The 21,698-nt window shown below is 45.1% G+C and overlaps 1 protein-coding gene across 6 annotated transcripts in view; it reads right to left on the reverse strand.

Moving 5' to 3' along the window:
- RFX5 (regulatory factor X5) overlaps positions 1-21,698 on the reverse strand; it is a 325,165-nt gene that overhangs the window by 26,104 nt on the left and 277,363 nt on the right. For 3 of the 6 annotated variants that reach the window (XM_069650280.1, XM_069650274.1, XM_069650271.1), the window contains exons 7-8: positions 11,974-12,055; positions 11,125-11,323 (exon numbers count right to left, since the gene is read on the reverse strand). In XM_069650280.1, coding sequence (XP_069506381.1) covers positions 11,125-11,323; positions 11,974-12,055 — 281 coding nt within the window. The remainder of the gene's footprint in view (positions 1-11,124; positions 11,324-11,973; positions 12,056-21,698) is intronic. The other 3 variants (XM_069650276.1, XM_069650282.1, XM_069650281.1) reach the window with 1 other exon arrangement.

Raw genomic sequence — 21,698 nt, forward strand, 5'->3', positions numbered from 1 at the left:
AATTGCATTCTGTTGACAGAAGTTGCCAGACGGAAACAAGACCTTCATGGGAATTCCAGAACCTTTACTTCTGGCTTTTTGTCCTTTGCAAATGGTAAAGAAAAGCCTGCATCAGGGAGGTGGTCTTGCAAATGTTCGTAGCAAAAACATCCAGTCATACTTCACTGGAGCCATCACGTATTATGCTCAAGTTCATAAAAGAAGCAATTAGCAAAAATGTATTCGACCCATCTATGAAGATGGCACAAATTATCCTCTTCCCAATGCTGTGTACCAACCGAACACCAAATTCTTCACCAAAATCTGCGCAGTCCACTTTAAAACAGTCTTCATAGAATTTACGGTCCATGACCAATTGGTTTCATCAGACATTGGAAATGGTCTCAGCATTTGACAAATCATTGATACTAAAACAATGGGCGAAGAACATACAAGATCACCATATGCCGGTGAGCCATGACGTCACGCAACTATTTGATTATGTTGGCTGGGAACACCTTATACACCCCACGTTCCGACGAACTTGGGCAATCCTCTAAGCACAAACGTGATTTCTGAACGTCTGATCCAAAGAAATAGTGAACACCAATGCCTTGCTGTCTTCGGAGTTCAATGTCCAAAGGGGCACTAAGCAGGTCTGCCCATTGTCCCCACTTCTCTTCAACATAGCCGTTGAACCAGTAGCAATCACAATCAGAGCCCATGTTAAAATATATTCCCAGAAAACGAATATCCCAGCACTTCCTGACCTAGTGGATCGATTCGGTGGTGTAGCGGTTACAGAGTCAACTGGTCCATATGAAGTGTGACGTCAATTTTGCTCCACATTGAAAAAGAGTACGCCCTATGATAGGGTCAGAAATCTGACCCTGGGGTGGGAGGCGTACCTGGGTTTTTGATAGTCAGTTCTGCACCACAGGTGGGGTGTGTGAGTTGCGAGGACCCCAGTCCCTGTCTCCTCTACCTGTACTTGCATGTTTGAATTGAGTACCACTTGTCCTTACTCCATACATGTAATTCACAATGCTGGCTAGTTATGGACTTGTCCCGTAGGACTTCCAGAACCAGGAGAGAAAGAGAAAGGGCAAAAGAAAGAGAGAGAGAGAGAGAGAGAGAGAGAGAGAGAGAGAAATGGAGAAAGAAAGAGAAAGCGAGCAATCCACAACAGAGAAATCAAACTCTATGCAACATGGGACAGTGCATGGTAGCAGCTCCAGCAGCAACAAGGGCGTGGAGCGCTTAACACAAAATAACAGCAATCTCAACACGCACCACTTACCTGCACATGAAGTGGGAAACTTGATTGCTCAAGCAGCGGCCCACCCTGCACTAACACCGGCTGACCTGCGTACAAGGCTGACCTGTGGTTTTGCTCACCTGTAATAAAACCCCTGAAAAAAGGAAGCCAGCAGTTGGCCCGGGGAATCAGGTGCGTGAGAGAGCTAATGGGGACTAACAGAGGGCCGGGAAACAGGGAGGTGTGGCTTATATGATGAGGTCAAAGGAATAGAAGGAGGACCAACAGATCAAGAAGAGAAAAGACTTGTGTAGAAGAGCATGGAGCAGGATTGCTGAAAAAGTGTGCAAGGTGAGGCATGGGTTGATGAAAGAAAGTGTTACTATGCTTTCAGTGTGAGTGCAAGGTGCGAGAGTTAAATTACTAGGTGGAAAGCAACGGATACATGAGGAGGTAATTGGAAGAGTGAAAGGAGCGTGGCTGTGGGAGAAGATGTGGGTAGACAGGGGACAGTAGAAGGAGAGTGGAGAGAGGTAGTATTGTGATGGGGATCGAGTAGTAAAGGATAAGATCGTAGGGTGAAGGTAGTAGAGAGTGAGGAATATTGAAAGGAAAGAATAGGGAATGAAAGGGAGAGAGAAGAGAAAAGGTGGGTGGAGTAGTAGTAAGAAGAGTAGGAGGGTGAGGAAAGGTACATGGATTAGGGAAAGGAACACCAGGGCAGGGAAGGAAAGGACTTCATGGAACCCGACTATTTCAAAGGCACCAAGACTTATACTTCACTACATTGGAGAACTTAGATTAGGGATCACCTGGACTGCCGCAGTTTAAAAAGAGAAGGCATTTGCCTTCATGCCATCATGCCCAGTCAGATAGCATCTTAGATAGTAGGGAGTTACCTCTAGAGTCAAGCCAGATGTTGAGACACCTGGGCAAGTGAGCGAACAACCCACTCTAGACCGTTGCGAGGGACGTCCCTTAGCGAGCCCCTTGACCATTCGAAAAATAAAAACCCTTGAACGGTCTTCAAGAGTTGCTGTGTTCTTGAGGTCATCTGTGACATCCCAATCACCTTTGAATTGGGAAACACAGTTTGAAGCCCCCAATTTGCATGCACCAATGGCCCTTTTTTAACACATGCCTGGACTGTATCTGCATTCTCTTTTCCTTCCATCCAAAGGAAGGGGTAGGATGTTAACCATCGCCCCCTTAGGGGTGCCATTTTGCATCCCTCCCTCCAGATCCATACCTGCATCGAGTGATCCTGCTTCTGCTGCTCTCATTGCCAAAAGAGGACAGATTTCCTGTTTATATCAGTTTCCTACTAAACTACTTCTGGGTTACTTGGGGAATTTAAACACTTTCCTGTGGATGTCCATTCGACCCATGTGTCTAGAGCAAAGGGCAAAAAGAGCTAAGGACTAGTACAACTATTTTTTCTGTTTCATCCTTTGTTCCCCGTTAGCCCCTTTTTGCAACTGGGTGTCACACACATGCCTCAAACAAAGTACACAAACAACATCAAATAAAACTCCTCCACAACACTCCACTGAAACAACTAATCACACACACACTTGCATTCTGCTCAATTTCCACCTGCAACTGCATACACCTGAAATCAGTGAGCTAATTAGAAACCACTCCCCAGACATACTATTTCTAATAGAAACATGGCTCAAACCCCACCACACCCCTACTATCCCTGGTATAAGTCCACCACATAGAACGCCCACATAAACAAGGTAGTGGCATTGGCAACATATACAAATAATCACTCACACTTAGCAACCCTACACAACCTTAACATTTCTTTTGAAGCACTCTCTCACCGCTTCCCCTCCATCACACCTACACCCCACCCACAACACACAATACAACTTCGAAACTGAGTGGGCTGACATCACAACTAACAACCACAGTACCCACTGCACCAATACCTGGGCAATTTCAAAGCTGCTAGTTCCCATGCAGACAGAAACCCCATACTAAACAGTATGCTCACGCCACTCAGTCCATGTGACCTCACAAAACTCATCACCTAGCTCAAAAACATAGCAGGCAACATCCTGGACCTTTCGATTTCAAGCAAAAATGCTCAGTGGAAAATTGAAACTGAGAGTTATGGGCGGACCACTTTACAACCCGTTCACACTCACTCTACCACAAAAGATAGATCCCCCCATCTGCCACACATCCCTCCCACTCCCATACAGACAAATGAAAATTATACAGACACAACCTTAGCACCACTCATACTACCCATCCTTCTTCCCACTAAGACACATCCCTGAACAAAACTGCCCAATTCAAAAAACAAAAGCCACACAACTACCACCATAAACCATGGCTCAACAGTTCATTCCTCGCTATCAAGCAGGAGGTCAGATGCGTAGAAAGAGCCTGGCTAAATAACCCATTCCCCCCAGCAAGACACCCCTGGAAACACTGCTGCGATAAAAAGACAGCCATATGCCATGCCAAAGCCACCCACTATCTCCAAGAACTACAGTCTGCCACCAATCGTCCATCGTCAAGTCCATCCCCAAACCACCATCCATGCCTTCCACACCCCCCATCCACTTTACTGCTTGAACTCTAAAATATACAAAATCAGACAAGCCCTTCACTCTGCTCTCCGACCGCTCTCTCCTAAACATTCCAACACATGGGACACCTTCCACTCCATCAACAGATACCCTCATGGCCTTTATTGCCAAAACGAAACCTGCACACACCCATGACGCATGCCCACCTCAAGCTGCATCCCATTGCATCACCACCCTCATCCCATACTGGCTGAACACCTGGTCTCTCACGTGGTACTATACACCCTGTATTGAAAACTGGACAAATCTTCCTTCCCCCTCAAAAATATCTCTCGACCCCAAAAGCCCCAAATAATACTGCCCCATTACTATCTTGCCAATTCTCGCCAGAATAATTTAACGTTTCTTCACAGCCCACCAATACATCGCCACAAACAACCTCATCAACCCCTTCCAATTCTGGCTTTTGACCTGGACTTTGCACTGAGACCACTGCACTTCACATCAACGATGACCTCCACAACATCAGATACAAATGACACCCAGCCCTACTCTTACTCCTCGACTTCTCTGCAGCCTTCGACAGCATCAACCATAAGTGTACATACCTGTGGCTTCTCAACCCCACCCGACTCTGATGCCCCTGGCTCCAATAGGGTGCCCTGTGTGTAGAGTCCTTCCCCTCAGCTCACCTTGACTTGACCTGTGGTGGTGGAACCTGGGTTAAGGACTCTTTCCTAGGCCCATCCCAGTGAATTTAATTAAATGGAGCACCTATCTAAACTGTCTTAAAACTTTATCTAACAGTGGAACACTTTTGAATCACTACCACAGACCAATGGATTCTTTTTTATAAACTTACATGAAGAAGTGTATGCTTTAGAACGGATGACTTTTGGCCACAAGGCAAACCATCTTCGAGTTGGACTTTCTAAGATTGACAGATGCTGTCTATGTGTTGATTCTAAGTTTTGTCTATGTTTTCGATTCAGACTACTCACCTGTAACTGATTCATATGCAACTCTATTTCTCCTAATGGTGAATGTGTATCTATGTTATGTAAGGACTTCTATGGCAATACCTACTTGTGATTTTTATATGCTTAGGGCCACATCACGAGTTGGGCGGTAGCCCTTAAATGCGGCGGTAACACTATTACTGCCGTATTTAAGGGTCCGCCCAAGCATGGGTCTGGCGTGTTTACCCTTAGCTCAGAGCTGGAGGTAAAAGCACCGGGAAAATTCCCATTTTCGGACGCAATTAGCACCACGCTATTAGCGCGTGCTAATTGCGCCGAAAATGTCCCATTTGGTCCAATGGACCCAATGTGGAATGGGGAATTACAGTTACTGTCCAACCCTTGATCCAGCACCAATATCGCCAGACCGGTTGGCGGTAACTATTAGCATGGATGGTAACCTGCAGTAATACCGCCGGGATACCGCCCAACTCGTGATGACATCAGAGAACCCCAGCCCTTCGCAAACTTTAGACTGAACCTTACTAGGTGGTTAAGAGCCAAGGACAGCCAACTAAGTTAACTCGCGTGACCCTATATGCCACACTGTACACAACTGTATATAATTCATATTTCGCGACCTTGACTACGCAGGAGATTGCTCCCCGCTCCCCTGTACCTTGATCACTCCTTGTACATAATTGCTTACTGTAACACTGTTGATGCCTATACTATCTGCTTATTTCATGTACGTGCAACTAGCTGAGTATATCTGTAACCAAGCTCAGCATATTTCTGCACCCTCGTATTATTCTTATGTAACTGTAACCAAGTTGAGCATATCCTTGTCTGTTTGCGCCCTGATGCTCCAGGGCATGGCGCGCCATACAAATAATAAACTAAACTAAACTAAACCTAGTGTTTAAACTGAGGGCATAATAAATAATTGCATTTTTCATACTTACTATCTAACATGAATTATTGGTGTTGCTCATTGTAGCCCTAGCCCACTTGTACACTGGTCCTGAGAATAAGACTGGACTCCTCAGCTATCCCACCTTGCTTGGAATTGGCTAACCTCTCAGCGTTTTCCCGCTTCATCATAATAGAGTGGCCTCCAAAAGGCCTCCCACCAGGGCTGATTTTGAAAATCCATCTAAACACTATCCATGACTGGACAGCCAATGCCAGTTTGAACGGTGCAGATACTTACCATTGGTGGGTTTGGGGCAGACTCCCGGCCAAATCCTGTAGCCATTCGCGAGATCTTTGTTGGCGCCAAGACACCTATGAAGTGCAGCCCGCTGACGACCTGAGGATGACCACTGCAGCTGACCAGCATTGCTTTCTGCCAATTTACAGTGAAACCATGCTCCCATACACATCTCCACAAGTCCCTTGTCAGTGCTTCAACCCCTTGACTGCTGGGAACAACCTGTCCCAACCCCTGCTTGAGGTTCTGTGCCTGCTGAGCATCAGAAGTGTCCCTGGACCATCCGGTGGACTCACCAGGTTTCTCCTGGGCTACTTAACTAAGGATCTGTCTGTCAGGATTTCAATAACTGAAAAGCCATCATTGTGTCCAAAACGTCCTATCCTGACCCGCACACAACAAACAAAACAATACAAATTTGTAAGAAAAATATCTTCAACTTAAAACGTGCAAAACAAATTCACAACAAAAGTAAGAACAATTCCAACAAAAATGTTCTCCAAGGTGGAAGCGCTTCCCCTGGATTAAGTGGAGTGAAAACAGTTTATTTTACTAGCAAGTCCTTTGTTTCCTGCTTTGCTTCACAAGGTTCACATTTAAACAGTAACTTCTGTGACTGTCTTTTCTTTAATTCAACTTTCTTAGTTATTTACCCAAAAAAACAGTGTCTTTCTTTAATGCAACTTTCGCCTTGATTTGGAAAAACGACATCAATCTTTCCTTGGTTCGGAAAATAACCACCAATCTTAACTTGCTCCAGAAAATAGGCACCCATCTTTCCTTGGTTAAAAAAATAGACACCAATCAGTCCTTGGTTTAGAAAATAAGCACCAGTCTTTCCCTATTTCAGCCCACACAGTGTTTCTTTAATATTTCTGAAACTTGCAAATTGCCTGGTATACTCTTGCCTGCCTGCCAGGTTCCCTTATGCAAAGCCAACTGCCTGGTGTAGTTGCCTGCTTGGACTTTATGAATTTCGTTTGCCTGCCTGGTATCTTGCTTGCTAGGACCTTTCGTGCGTTTTACACATCTGAATGTTACCAACACTGTATGTATTATTCTTTGTTTCGTAAATATGTTTGTGCTAAGATTTGTTTAAGGTATGGCCCACATTTGCACTTTAGGTATTCATAGTTCATTGGGGTTTGTACTTTGCCTTTTCAGCATTCAATCAATTCTTCAAATAATGCTATTAGGTTCAAACTGCTATTGGCATGGTTGCCGGAACGCCCCGGTGGCCCCCACTGGCTTCAGGTTGCCTTACCGGGTTTCTCAAACATCTCCGATCCGGTTTGCACTTCTGCAGCATGTTGATTTCACCTGCTTTCCAAAATCGAGGGCATAGACGTTTCTGCGTTCCTCGCAGTTCGGCGGTCACAAGCCTGCTTTCCTGCTGCTCCCGGAATGGAGAACGCCTCCTTCTTGACTTGCCGAAAGCCCAGCGCCTTTCTTGCGGCTCCCAGCGTCTCCACAGCACTATTTGCTCTTTTATGGCATCTCTCCCGCGGTGGCCTCCTCTGCTCAGCCACACTGGTACATGCTATTTGCGTCTCTGAGCTTGGGCACCGGAGCCAACGCCCCCTCCTGCACTGCCTACTTGAATAGTGCGCTCGCCGGGTTTAAATGTCCCGTGCACAGGTGCTTTAGAAACACAACTATAGTGCACCTTAAGATTCAGGCTCTTGGTATTTTGTTCAAACTCCTGCATCCTCCTCGTCTCAGTACTTGGGGAATTCTGGGAGTTGAAGTCCATAGGAGTTACTGAACAGTTCTTGTACCGATTTTACAAAAAGGTACTTTGGAAGAAAAATATGTTGTGTTGGCTTGTGTCGTAGTTAGGCACTTGACCAGAAATATATGAAGAAGAGGTTTTTTTGCTTCTTCTACAAGAGGGAACAAGCAATTGGCAGTATACCATGAAGGTCTTTGCTGTTAGAGGGTCTTCTTCATGCAACAGGTTGTTAGGCATTACAGGGTCTTCCTCATGGTAAAGGGGGGGGATACTGTATCTCGTCCAATGAAGTCATGACATCTCTGTACTTGTCTCCTCCCATGTGATACTCCCTCATAAAGCCGCCCACAGGGTCAGGATCAGGTAGCGGCTGCCGGCCCCTAGCCATATGGCAGGTCGTCACCGCCGGGGAATCCGTGATGGCGCCATTGGATTCATCACAGAACACTCTGGGTGTATTCAAGGCTTGGCTTTCTTCTTCTGTGTTCAACAGACTTCCATTCCCATTCCTTTTCCTCAATGACATGATGCGAGAGATCCTTTCCAAAAACAGGAGGTGGAGGAAGATTGTATCAAAAGAAATGGAAATAAAGGAAGTCAGAGATTTATCCAAGATCCTACGTTTAGTGGTCTGACACAGACAGGACTGCCTTCCATAGCTTTCTTTGTCTCATGGTCTGGAAGCTGCTGTCGAGCAATCAATTGCACATTCTCAGAGGGGTAGTGTGGCAGATGTGATACGATGTAACAGCACTGAATAAAATAATGTCCCCACAGAAGTATAATCTCTAATACATTATATAGGTATGCAAATCAATATGTACACAGTTACGAATAAGGTCAAATGTAGAAAATCCCAAATCTTGTGGAAGCCAATGTGACCTCCAAACCAAAATGTTCGAAATCTTCTGCCCTTCTGATTCATAAACAATCTTGCTGTTATTTCACTTTCAGAAATTTCACAATGTTCTAATTCTCTCTGCTGCAGTCGCTGAAACACTCACCAGCTCTCTGTAGCATTTGAGCTTGCTCATGCTTATGCCTGCTTCCCACTCTGGGCAGCTATGACATCTCTCCAGGCTCTCGTGCAGCACCCCTCCTTCACACTGGTCTGTCTTCAGCACCCGGTAAGGACAAAGCTGCTCCTCATGGCTTCCGGACGCCCAGGGACCATCTTGCGGTTCCTGGCATCTCCACGGCATGCCTCGCTCACACCCCATTTCTTTCCTTCTCTGTCAGCAAACTCCTTTGCTACGTCACACTGGCTCGCGCCTCCAGCTTGTGTACACCGACTCGTGCCACCAGCTTCCACATATTGCTCCCTCTCACCGGTTGGTCCAAATATTTAAAGGCCCCGTCCCCATGCTTTCATCCAACAACTAGCAGGCTCATTACACTTGCTGCTCTGGATCAATACCTTCCTCCTCCTCGTCTCAGTACTTAGGTGGATGTCGGAATTGAAGTCCATTGATGGTTTCTGATGCATATCTCTTGGAGAGTCTCTTAATGAGGCCACATGAGGGATCAGTTCTATAAGAAGGGGAATTAGAACTGAACATGTTTTTCTTATTTTTGCAAAGGGCCTTCTTGGAGCTTTTAGACAAGGTATTTGTGGGGCTGTTAGTTTTTAGACAAGGAATGGGAGGATGATTTGAAGGGGGTTGGGAAAAGGTTCTTCTACTTTCCCTAAAGGGGAACATACACATGGCAATTCGGCATTTGGGTATTAGGTAACAGTGGGTCTTCCTAACAGGAAAATGGGGGATACCATGCCCCATCTAATGAAGTCATGACATCCCCCCGGTAGTTGTCTCCTCCCATGTGATCCTGCCACAGATAGCCGCCCCCAGGGTCAGGATCAGGTAGCAGCTGCAGTCCCATGGCCACATGGGAGGTGGTCACCACCGGGCAATTCGTGATGACTCTATTGGATTCATCACAGCAGAGGTTCTTTGTCTAGAAATCTCACATATTTAGAGCAGTATTCATTTAGATTTGTTTTCTGGGTTGGTCTCTGCATTCTTATTTCCTGAACTTTCAATGTCGTGTCAGCGGGCGTTACATCTTTTTTTTAAATAACGTATTCTTAGCCCATTCTGAATTAGGCGCTTTCCTTGAAAGTGCTTCACAACCTAACCTGCTGGTACCCACTCTGGGCAAAGGTGGGGCACAGATGTTGTGTCCACATGTGCACTCCTTCACACCAGGGATAAAGCCCACATTCCCAAGAAGTGGTTCTACAATTTTCTGCCTGCCAAACCATAACAGGGCACTTTCTCCACCACTGACAGTTTCTGATCTCCTCTCTGGTTATTTCTTGCACACTTCTTTTTGCATGCTTTATTGTTAGTTTATTGGACATTAAAATATCTGCATGTTCTGTGACCCGAGTCTCACTTGGCAAAGAGATTCCCTCGACTGACGTCATCTATGGCGGTTTTTATGATCTGTATTCCTTTAAGCAACATTATTGATTCCAAAAGTGTATTTTACGAATTGGCAGATTTTTATTGGCGTCCCTGCTGCTGTTCGAAAACCTCTCTCCTTCCAGACTTCAATAATAATGTATTATGCCAAATGCGGACAGAGAATCTGTAAAAAGATTTACCTGCTTGCCCTTTGGTATTTCGTGCAACTAGCTCAGCAATTTGCACTGAAAAGCCACCTGGCATCTCCCCACATTATATCACTGCTAGTGCGCTATACACTGCATAAGCAGATTTTTCAATCCTCATACAAGAGCTATACGTTTGTATTCATAGTCTGTATTTTGCAACCGAATTTCCAGCAAGCTTTTTCGTGGTCTAGTTAGAACATTTGTTGTGACACAATCATACGGTTTCCCATCTGCTGGGCATGTCACTATTGCGACTGGATATAGCAATGTACAACGTGTAAGGGTGACATTAGCCAAATTCAACAGTATTCATTCATATTGTTTAAGTCTTGAAGTACACACATGCTGAGCTTTTGTTTTGAATATCAATGCAGTGACTGCGCGTGGTACTGCCATAGGGAACAATCCTAACACTATATTGTCAGTGTACTGCCCAGAATAGCACACTTGTGTACGCCTCCACAGCAGACCATCTGGGGACATGTCACCTAAGAACAGCATCCTGGAGCTCCAGCAGCTGAGCACAGCATTCAGGACGGATGGCACCAACACATGGCCTTTTGGGGGCTTACATTCCCATCATGACTTTAATCATGGGGAGCTTACCACATATGTGGAGCATTCAGGAAGCCTGTCAACTGAAAAGACAGTGGTTAATGGAAGATGAGAAGTGCTGTCCAAAGGTACTCTGCAAATCGGGGATCAGTTTAAGTTTCTTCATGCGACAAAACCCTATTAATGGTATTGGAGAGCAGACATCACTGTAAGGAGGATAAGGAAAGAGCAGAAGCATCAGAGCAGGCAAAGCGGGAAGACTCACCGGACACCACCATGGACATTATTATCTCAGCGCTGGGGCATCGTGGGCTGATGATGTGCTGATGTATGAGGAACTGTGCCACCTCTACGACATTGTTGAAGGAGCGCTTCAGGATCTTTTCTGCCCAGTTGCAGATCAGAGCACACGATGCTTCAATCACATCAATGCTGTATGACTGTACAACGTCTGTCAACTCCAACTGTTCAAAGAGAGCCAACCATGTTATTATATTAGTGCTGGGCTGTGGAGACAGAATGCATTCTCTCTGGTCTTTCCAGGTTCCCAAAGCTCTTGTTGCACAGATTGAGCTTCTATTCCCATTCTGGTTTTACCGTTGATATTGCAAGAAGAGAATAGCAGACTTACTGCCATGCTAGCTGGAATGTGCCGATCAAAGTTCACCAAGATTGAAGTTTGATATGCAGGAGTGGCAGGATAGATGCCCTTGTTTACACCCAAATAAAAGTACAGGGAGAGCCATAGAACAATTCCACATTGCACTTTTGGCATTAGTAATTCTTGTGCAACTACAACTAAGGGCTAGGAGCACTACACATAAGACTGTGAGAAAGAGGTCAAACTTCTCAGCTGGAACTAACTGAATGGAAAAGCAAGGTAGACAGAATTAAAAGAATCATACCTAGACTTTTAGCTATACAACTGCTCAGAGAAAAAAAATAGGTCTGCAAACTCAATATACAGGCTACTGTGTGGATTATCAAAGATCCATACGCTGTTGGTAGCGCACACACACACACACACACACACACACCTCTTTGTAGAGAAATGCAACCTCCTGTGTAAAAGAGGTAATTGTGCAGACGGATAACAGATATTAAAGGATCTTACGACATCAGTAGTCTTCAAGTCCAGGCTGGGAAGCGAAGGCATTTTGACCACAGTTCTTCTCCGTATGCCACTGTAGCAATATGTTTATGAGTGTTAAGGAACAGAAATATCATTTTTCTTTATTTCTGTACTTGATATGATCTTTCATAGTTGTGTAATTCTTCTAGTTTGCTTTTGTTGTAATTCTTTCATTCTCCACATCATCCTTCCAATCCAAATAAACCTAATCAGAGGCATACGCCTGCTCTCTAAAACAATAACTAACATACAATTAACCTGTGCAGAGGGGGTAGCAATGACGTTGTGGGTAGACAAAAGGAGATGGACAATCCACAGTTGCGCTGGCTTTTTAGAAGTCGTTTTTATACCTTTAGAACGTGAAATGTATTGATTTCAATGAGGCCCCCAGCTTTTGTCTATATCCTGGTACTCTGGTTCAGTTTTGATGTAAATAAAGGCCTTTTTAGCTTCACTTACCTGCTCGACTCATGTAATTTGGGAGCAATGGTGAGCCCATAACATTACCAGCGCAGGCAGTCGCTTTTTTCTTTAAGCGGAGTGCTACAGAAGTACTTTGTATTTGTTTTTCCCTTTTCTCCTGTAGGGTGAGTTTTGTGCTACTTCTGGTCTGCACTTTTACTAAGATGGATAACTTTTTATCTTGTATGTGATGCACTAATTTGAATGTTTTAAAGGAATTATTTGTGTACATCAAGTCTAGTCAAGTGTGCTTGGGCATTTGGCAAAGTCCCTCAACTATAGCCGTCGACCAATCCGTGACTATTGTGGGAATTTACTGTGAGTATATATATAGTTATGGTTAGGTTGCTAAACCCATAGGAAGAGCACTTTTTGGGTGGCTTATAACTTTTCTCCCCCTGGACGAATCCTCACCAAACTTTGCAAAAAGAGTATATGGCCCACTCTGAATTTGTTTGCAAAGTTTGGAGGGGGTCCCAAAATTTTGTTTTTCTCCATAGACATAATGGGAAAAAACCTTTGGTCATGCCTACAGCCCAAACCGCTGGACGGATTTTCACCAAATTTGCAGCAGGAGCGGCAGCTTGGTCCCGAAAGCTTGATTTTGTTAATTTGGTGTAAATCCGTCCAGTAGTTTATTTTGAAACTACCAAAACATAAGGCAAACAAATTAGTGATATCTATGTCCGCTCTGCGGACTCACTTCCCTGTTCGGTCTGCCGACTGGCCCCTGATTGGCCCGAAAAATTTGCTGACTTTTGCGTGGTCCGCGAACATTGGGACGTGGCCGCTGATTGGGCGGTGAGAAAACGTGAAATGCGTTGGTTTTCCCGAAATGCCCGCCATCTTGGATTCGCAGACTTTTTTGGGGTCCGCGGACAGCGCAGTGACAACAAAAAAAAAAAGCAACAGTGCACTTGTCAAACTCAACAAACAATCTCTGGGGATGTGGGGCAGATGAGGATGGGATGGGATATGGCCATAAGAAAGCAAAAACGGGTTGTTTCAACCCCCCCCCCCCGACAGTCCGCGAACACTCCAGATGTCCTGGGGCAGTCCTGTGGTGTAGGCGGACACTTCAGATGTCCTAAGACATCTGTACCTATTTCTGCATTACAGGGTTGAGGAAAAGCAGTTTTTTGCGCCACTCAATGAAACTGCATGTAATTTTGCAATTTTATTCTAGAACTAATCATGAACGGTTTTGCAAAGTTTTTGTGGGATTCTGTCAAGAGAGGGAAAATTAGAGGGGGGTGAGGGGGTCCCAAAATATTGTAAAGGCATATAAATGTGGTGTCATTTGACGAATCTGCACAACATTTGGCAAAACATTTTGGATCTAGATATAAATGGTTGTCCAAGGTTTGATGGGATTTTCTCAAGAGGGGGCCAAATTAGAGGGGGGCTCTCAACATTTTTAGATGTCTTATAACTTTGTTGCTATTTGACGAATGTGGACAAAAGTTTTGAGAAAGATTATAGACCCAACCTTCAATGTTTGTGTAAAGACTGAATGGATTTTGTCAAGTGGGGGCTAAGTTATATGACTATAGTATGTACATACATTTTCACACTTTTTAAAAAATAAAACATGGGCGGATTTCGAGCAAACACGTGAGGAGCATTGGCAAGGACATTAAAGCATGGTTTTGCAAATGTGCCCGCGTTTTATTTTTTGACAAGTGTCATAATGTAGGTACAAAAATAGTCATATACCCTTGGTGACTGAGGTATAGCCTGTGGCCGTGGGGAGTAGCTAGATTGTCTGGGTCATGGCATAAGGTCATGATGCGGACAATCTGGCTACTGGCCATGACTGTTAGGGATGTAAAATGGTGTTAAAGTGGCTATGTCTACCTGGGACCGGCTATGTGGTAAAGTTATTCGAAGGTAGGATAGGGTTGAAAGGGAAAAAAGTGCTTGTGGTAATATGTTCATAGGGTTTTGCAGGCTGCCATGGCAAGGGAAGAGGGGCTGTGTACGGAGCCCCACCTTCTCTTTCCATGTTGGCTGTCTTGGAAAAGGATTTTCCTTCCTTCTTACAGCGGGATGCCACAGTCTTGTTTTAGCACCCTGGGTTCCCGCTTTGGGAACCAGGGGTGCTAATGGCCTTTATCACCCATTTCAGGGGCTGCAATGGACGATTATGGTCCATAGCCCTCCTCATTTATTTATTTATTTATAACGCACCAATGTCCGCAGACATCAGGCTGTGTGGTTACAGTATTTGTTGAGGAATATGAGGTGGAGGAAGACAGCTTACTACTTGCTGAGAAAGGAACAACCTTTCTGAGAGCATTGCGGTCATTGGATTTGGTGTGGCGGCGCACGGAGATGGTCCCATAGGAGTACTGTCCAGGTAGTCTGCGACTGAGTACAAATTTGCACTCAGTGCATTTCACTTTGGTAGCTTTAGCCTTAGTAACAAAGAACTGGCACACCCATGATTCGATCTTGGTGCTAGAAGTAGGCACTTCCTCTACCTTATCTTCTTGATCCTCTTCATTGTCTTTGAAAGTACTGTGCTTTTTTTGTTGTGAAGGTCCTCCAGCGGGTGGTGGTGGTGGCTCTTGGGGAGGAGAGATGGCAATAACACAATTAAAAAATCTTTTGAATTAATCTGCAATTACATGGTTTGAACTAATTATTAAATTGGAATATACAAAAGATGTAAGTGAACACACACCACACATCAGTGGTTACGGGAGTGCAGCCCACACCGCAGGCTTCACATCCAAGGTCCTGGTACAATGGCAATAACTGATGCCATTTTTAAGATAAATAGCAGTTTTGATAAAATTCTTCCAAGTATGTACTGTGTACTAGATTGGTAATGGATAAGGAGTACGAAAAGGTGTAGGAGGTGTGCAAGGGAAATTCTGAAGTTGAAAGTTCCTAGAGCAGTAGAAAATGCAGTTCCAAACTGTCTTCGAAGCACGGATACGATCACGAAGTGCAGACGCCTTCGCGAACACGTCACCATGCCGTGCGCAAGCGTATGATCACATTGCACTGTCCAGAAGGTCTGTGATGAAGTCAGACGTTCCCGGACGTCTATGGATGCAGAATTATTTCAAAAAGTTGCAAAAAGTGTATAGACGTGTTAAAAATTATGCTACAAGGTGGGAAATGGCAGAGTTTTAAGGTGAAACTTTGTAAATTGGACAGAAATATTGCTTATTGGCCAAGTATGATATTAGTAAGTTGTAAGAAAATAGCATGCAAGTTAAGGGGACGTTATGGTTAAGTTGCACTAATAAAAACTTATGAAATTCAATGGAAAAACATTGTTACAGTGACGTTATGGTTACATTTGTGATGTCATCTTTGATATCCTGGGTGTTAGTCTTAGCAGTGCACAGTGGTGGCGCGTGTTATGGTTGCTTAGCTTACCCTAACTGGCGAATTTCTGAGGTTTTTAGGTTTTACCTGTAACCATAACACCCCTGTAACAATATTTTTCCATTGAATTTCATAGGTTTTTATTAATGCAACTTAACCCTAACGTCCCCTTAACTAAGTTTTTTCATTGAATATATGTATATAAAAAGTAAAAAAAGGGACCACGAGCGGCTTGAGGTTCCCATGTTCACAGGAGTTCATGTGGGACAGATCACAGGCCTAAAGTGTCACACAGATTCATCGCTCTGAGCCTTTGGGGCAGGTATTGTGTATATATTCAGATGTCATCAATGGCAGCAACTTCCCCCATTTCGAGTTATAGATCTCGCTCTCATCTCTTAGGTCTGCAGAGATCTTTTCCGTTGCTAGAATAGACCACAGCCTGGCCCACCAAAGATTGATATTGGGAGTGTATATGCTTTTCCAGTTGGCTGCTATCACCATCCTTGCAGTAAGAAAAAATAGTTATTATTCTACCCTCCTCAATGGCGTATAAGGGGTAGTGGGTTTTGTCCAGGATGCCTAGTACCACCAGGCTTGGGCCATATGGAAAGGAGCGTTCAATGATTCTTGAAACACAGGCAAGTACTTCCTCCCAAAATGGTTTGACCTTCGGGCACTCCCACCATATGTGCAACATTGTCCCTCTATTCCCGGTCTCTCCAGCAGACACCTGTAGTGGCTGGATTAGTATGCTGTAATCTATCTGGCATCAAAGACTATTTTGATAACAGTTTGTAGGCCGCCTATTTTCAATTGTACTGCAGGTGCTGCTTTTTTGGTTCCCCACCAAATCGCTTCTAATTGATTGGCATCCCCAAGACACCTTCCCACGCATTCATCTAAGCCCATCTCTTCCCACCCATCATGTCAAGCAGGAGGCTGTAAATAGTAGAAATGAGAGCTCTGGTGGTTTTCACCTCAGTTACAAACTTCTCGAATGGTAGTAATTCCATGGTAGCAGCCTCTTTGACCCCCCTGCCCATCACCCAGTAGCGCTATTGAAAGTACTGGAATCTGTCACTTTCTTTAAGTTTGTATTCCTGCTTGCACTCCACAAAGGATTTAATCACCCCCTTGGTAAACATTTCAGATTTTCACCAGCCTTTGTTCTCCCTGCATCTCATTAATAAACCTCGTTGCATACCTGGTGTGAAATCTGGGTTGTTGTGTATTGGTGTAAACGGCAAAGGGAACGTGGTTAGATTCCTCTGCACGGTTATTGAATCCCACGTCTCAAGAGCTGTCCTTGTTACCATATTCCTCTAAACTGATGTTGGTCATTACCTTTTGATTGCCAGAGCACTCTGTAAGAAAGGCATGGCATCAAAGTAAGAGACACAAGCAATCATAGTTCAAGGGTGTTTATTAAACGGTAAAATGGGTGCGATAAACGCCTAAATTAAACCTAAATCTAAGATAGGAGAAAACCACAACCATCAAATAATAAAGGCGGCCGTACTAGTGGAGTATAGTCAAATAAAAAAGGGCATATATTAAGAAAACTGATTGCCAATCCTTACTGCCATGCTACAAAATAGTGTGGGATAATGTTCACAAAATGATAAGTCAGGATGTTATGGCCGGGGTCTTTCTTCCCCATGCCTTTTAGCAAAGGACAAGGCGGGACTCTTGAGAACAGCACACTCCTGGGCTTCTCTGGCAAGAGTTCACAGTTCACTTCCTCTATATCAGGGCCTTATGTGCCCAAGTCTCTTCTCATGTAAAGTCTCTTCCTTCAGAGGGCCTGATATATCGAAAATAACAACACAAAAAGTCCTTTCTGATAACCTTCGCGTAGGGTGATTACTCTTCACCCTTGGATTCTCCTCAGCTTGGCTCTGATTCTTCTTTTAGTAGTTAGTCTCCCTCAATCGGGCTCAGACCAACCATTCACTGTGGACATCCCTCATTGGGTTCATACTTGTCATCACAATGTGCATCCGTTAGCTTCTTTATACTTTTCTCTTGATGTCCCTCAGTCGGGTTCACGCCACCTTTAACACAAAGACTTCTGAAGGGTGATCTCGTCTCCCTGGGTCACTCTGTTAGCCTATGGCAAGGGCGTGTTTATGTACAACGACCAGTGCACACAGCGTTTCCCACAGCCGGGTGCAAATGCCTGTCTCATAATTTCCTTAGTCGGGCTCAAACTTTCCACAACGTGTAAAGGGCTTTCGATTGTACAAGGGGTTTGGCTTTACCTTTGTATGACCACCTGGACACCTCACGTGGGCCTTTCACTATGAACTCTTGGTATTTGTAGTTTCACTATTTTGTTGTTCAATACCTTCCTTGTTCAGAAGAGGGGTACCAGCTAGAGGCCTTCAAATGAGCGCCCATGTGGTGCCAGACCACTATCTCTGGTACCAAGTTTGTTCACAAAGACCTCTATTTCTTAATCTTCATAATGTTGCCACTGCAACCTTGAGTCTAACACAGCCCGGCCTACTATCAAGTTATTCCGACTGTGCTTAACTCCTTGGCGTTTCTTTCGTTGCCGGAGTCGAGGACAGTACCACGATGGCAAACACGTCTCCCCGCCCTGGCTGTCAGTGCGGTAGGGTACCCTGTACCACTGACATCAGTCACACCATTCGTCAGCTGTGATTCCCGGTCACATGTTTCTGTTGTCTGAGGCTTCGCGGGTCTGGGTTGAAAAGGGCAAGGGCAACTCCCTCCTTGATGTCCTTTCAGGTCTCACCGCCTTTCTACTCCGCTTGAACTGCCGTCCTGGAATAGCTGCTTCCTCGCGTGTCCGGCCTTGCTCAGAGTGTACTCTTGCGCTCCACCTTTTATCCCAGTGGGGGAAAGGAAAGGGCAGTCAGGTGTGTGTAGTTGTCGGCAATTGCCTGACTCTCTCCTTGATCCCTGTGTTGGGACATGTCAGGTAAACAGCTCTGATATTAGTCCGTTGTCACTCACGTGGCGAGAAAATGTTTGTGTTGGAAAGAGGGGTGGGGGGGAGTTTCCAAGTATCTTGCTGGACAGGATGGGAAAAGATGTCAAAAGGAAGGGGATACTGCACCTCACCCTTCAGTGTCCCACTTTCACTGCCCGAAGACCTCACATCCAGGTGATCCTCCCGCAATGGTCCACCCCCAGGAACGGCATCCAATAGCGATGACCATGTCCTGGCCACCTGGATGACAGATCCCCAGGGACTAGTAAGTGAGTCACCTTCAGGTTTCTCAGAACTCCCCATAAGGGGATACCTGCAACTGCAGTGTCCAAAGCCCACCATTGCTTTTTGGATCTGTATGGCACCATTCCTTCACTATCCACAGCTGTGCTGCCAGATAATATGCCATAAAGTGTGGCGCTTGCAATCCCCCCATGTCTTGAGCCAGCCCTTAATAGAGAGCTCGCCAATCTACCGATCTTCCCTTTCCAAATGCATTATATGGCTGCACTCTACAGCTCTAAGAGTGTCTGTCTAGAAGTTTCACTGGGAGGGCCTGAAAGCAATATAAGAGGTGCGCAAGTACATTCATTTTCAAGACATTTATCGGCCCAAACCAGGAGAAGGTGCCTTTGCTTCATCTCTGCAGGTCGGCCTTTATTTGTTTTAATAGAGCAGGATAATTTGTACTATACAGCTTGCCTAAATCCACAGTGAGTCGCACACCTAGATATTTAATACTATCCCCGGCACAACGAAATGGCAGGTCTGTCTTAAGCCTACTACACCCTGGGGGTGTGGGGGATGTAGTGAAGTTCAAAATCTCAGACCTGACAATGTTAGCTTTAAACCCTAACGCCCGTCCATAAGCAGCATTTTCCTCTTGCACTGCCGGTAGAGAGTAGAGAGGATCGCGCAGCGAAATATTTACATTGTCTGCAAACATATCAATTTTATACTCTGTCCCTCCGAAGTGTATTCCTCGGATATCTGTCCGTGCCCTCACCCTCTGTACAAACATTACCATCTCAAAGAGGAGGGGCGACAAGGGACAGCCATGCCTGGATCCCCTACTCAACGCGAATGGGGCAGAAAGGACGCTGTTAGCTCTAATTTGCACTGTCATTTTATGGTATATGGCCTCTATCCACCTGATCCAATTGGGACCCAACTACATTCCCCCCATTACCTCCTTAAGAAAAGTCTAACTGAGCCTGTCAAAGGCTTTTTCTGGGCCTAACGAAAGTAATAGCATCTGGTCCTTTTTAAAATCGAGTCATTTTACCAATAAGGTGGATCAATTTCCAGATATTGTCAAGCGTCTGTCACCCCACTGTGAAGTCAGTTTGGTTGGAAATGAATCAAGCCTCAATGCCAAGATTCTGGAAAAAATCTCATCCGTATTTAAAAGAGCAATTGGGTGGTAGGACCCAAAGTTTTCCAGGTCTTTACCTGGCTTGTGGACAACGCTAATCATGGCCTGATTCATTGTTTCCGATATGGCACCTGAGGTAAAGACGGAATAATGAAGGTTAGTCAGTGGCTTAATCAATGACCCTGGGAATGTTGTGTAGAAAAGGTCAGTCAGACCGTCGGACCCTCAGGTCTTCTTGGGCTTCAGTGGGCCTCATTATAAGGTTACCCGGTCCAGTAACAACAGTACTGGTAAGCTTGCTGGTACCGTTGTTACCAGACCGGCAGGCAGACCGGCACCCGCGAATAGAACATGTCAGATGCACCGGCACAATTCCTGAATGGTGCATGGTGCCGGTGCATCCGCGGGCAGAACTCTTAGTTTGCCGGTCCTGTAACAACGGTACCGGCAAGCTTACCAGTACTGTTGTTACCGGACCGCCAACCTTATAATGAGGCCCAATGTCTTAATTGTGCAGTTAACCTTTTCAGCAGTTATGGCACGGTCTAATTCTTGCCTATGCTGCAGAGTGATGTGCCTCAGCGATGCCGCGTCTATATAATCCTTAGATCCGTGCTCTACCTCTGTATCCGCGGTCTATAGTTTTTCATAGAAAAACTAGAAGGCCTCTGCAATGCCATCTGCCTCATAAATATTCTTCCTTCAAGTCATTTAGCGCTCTAGTCTGCCCTTTGCGTTTCTTGGCTTTCCGCACTCTAGCAAGCAATTTATTAGGTTTTCTGACTGCTCATAAAACGCGTTTTTCAGGTTCAACAAAGATCGTTCTGCTCTGGTGCCCTCCATCGTGTCAAGCTGTCCCCCCAAGTTTATGCATTTCCTGCCTATCTGTATTGCGCCACTATCCTTGTATTTTTGTTCCACTACTGAGATCTCATTCAATAGCCGTTCTTTCTCATCTCTCTTCAATTTAGCTAAATGGGTGCCCATGGCCAAAAATGTACCTCTTAGGACTGCTTTTAGGGCATTCGAGTGGTTGTTATATGATGTGTCCTCTGGGTTACAAAGCACTCAGTGATCTGTTTCTCTATTTCTTCCCTGATAATAGCATCCCTCAAAAGATGCTGCGGTAGTGATCAAAATCGCTCAGAAGCCCTTACCTGTGAAAGGTCTAGTTTGAGCAGCAGTGGCAGGTGATCAGACATGGCGATATGCCCAATAACTGATTCTGCCACATACCTGCATAACCCATTGACCAGAAGGATGTAGTTTATACTTGTAAAGGTCTTATTGACATAGGAGAAATATGAAAAGTCTTTTTCATCCCCATGATAGTGCCACCAGACATCTATGACTCCCAGCAGATCAAGTTTATGTTTCAATTTCGCAGAGGCCTGGAGCCTTCTGAGTGATCTAGGCGACTGTCCATCCTCATAATAAGATCACCCCTATGATGAGGTCCCCTGTTGCGAGCTGGGCAATTTCCCGGGTTAGGCCAAGCATGAAATTCACCTGGTCAGTATTCAGGGCATATATCGGAGCTAAAGTGAGGGGACACTGGCCCAACCT

Source organism: Ambystoma mexicanum, chromosome 1p (genome assembly GCF_040938575.1).
Source record: "Ambystoma mexicanum isolate Mex_15411 chromosome 1p, UKY_AmexF1_1, whole genome shotgun sequence".
Lineage (NCBI taxonomy): Eukaryota > Metazoa > Chordata > Amphibia > Caudata > Ambystomatidae > Ambystoma > Ambystoma mexicanum.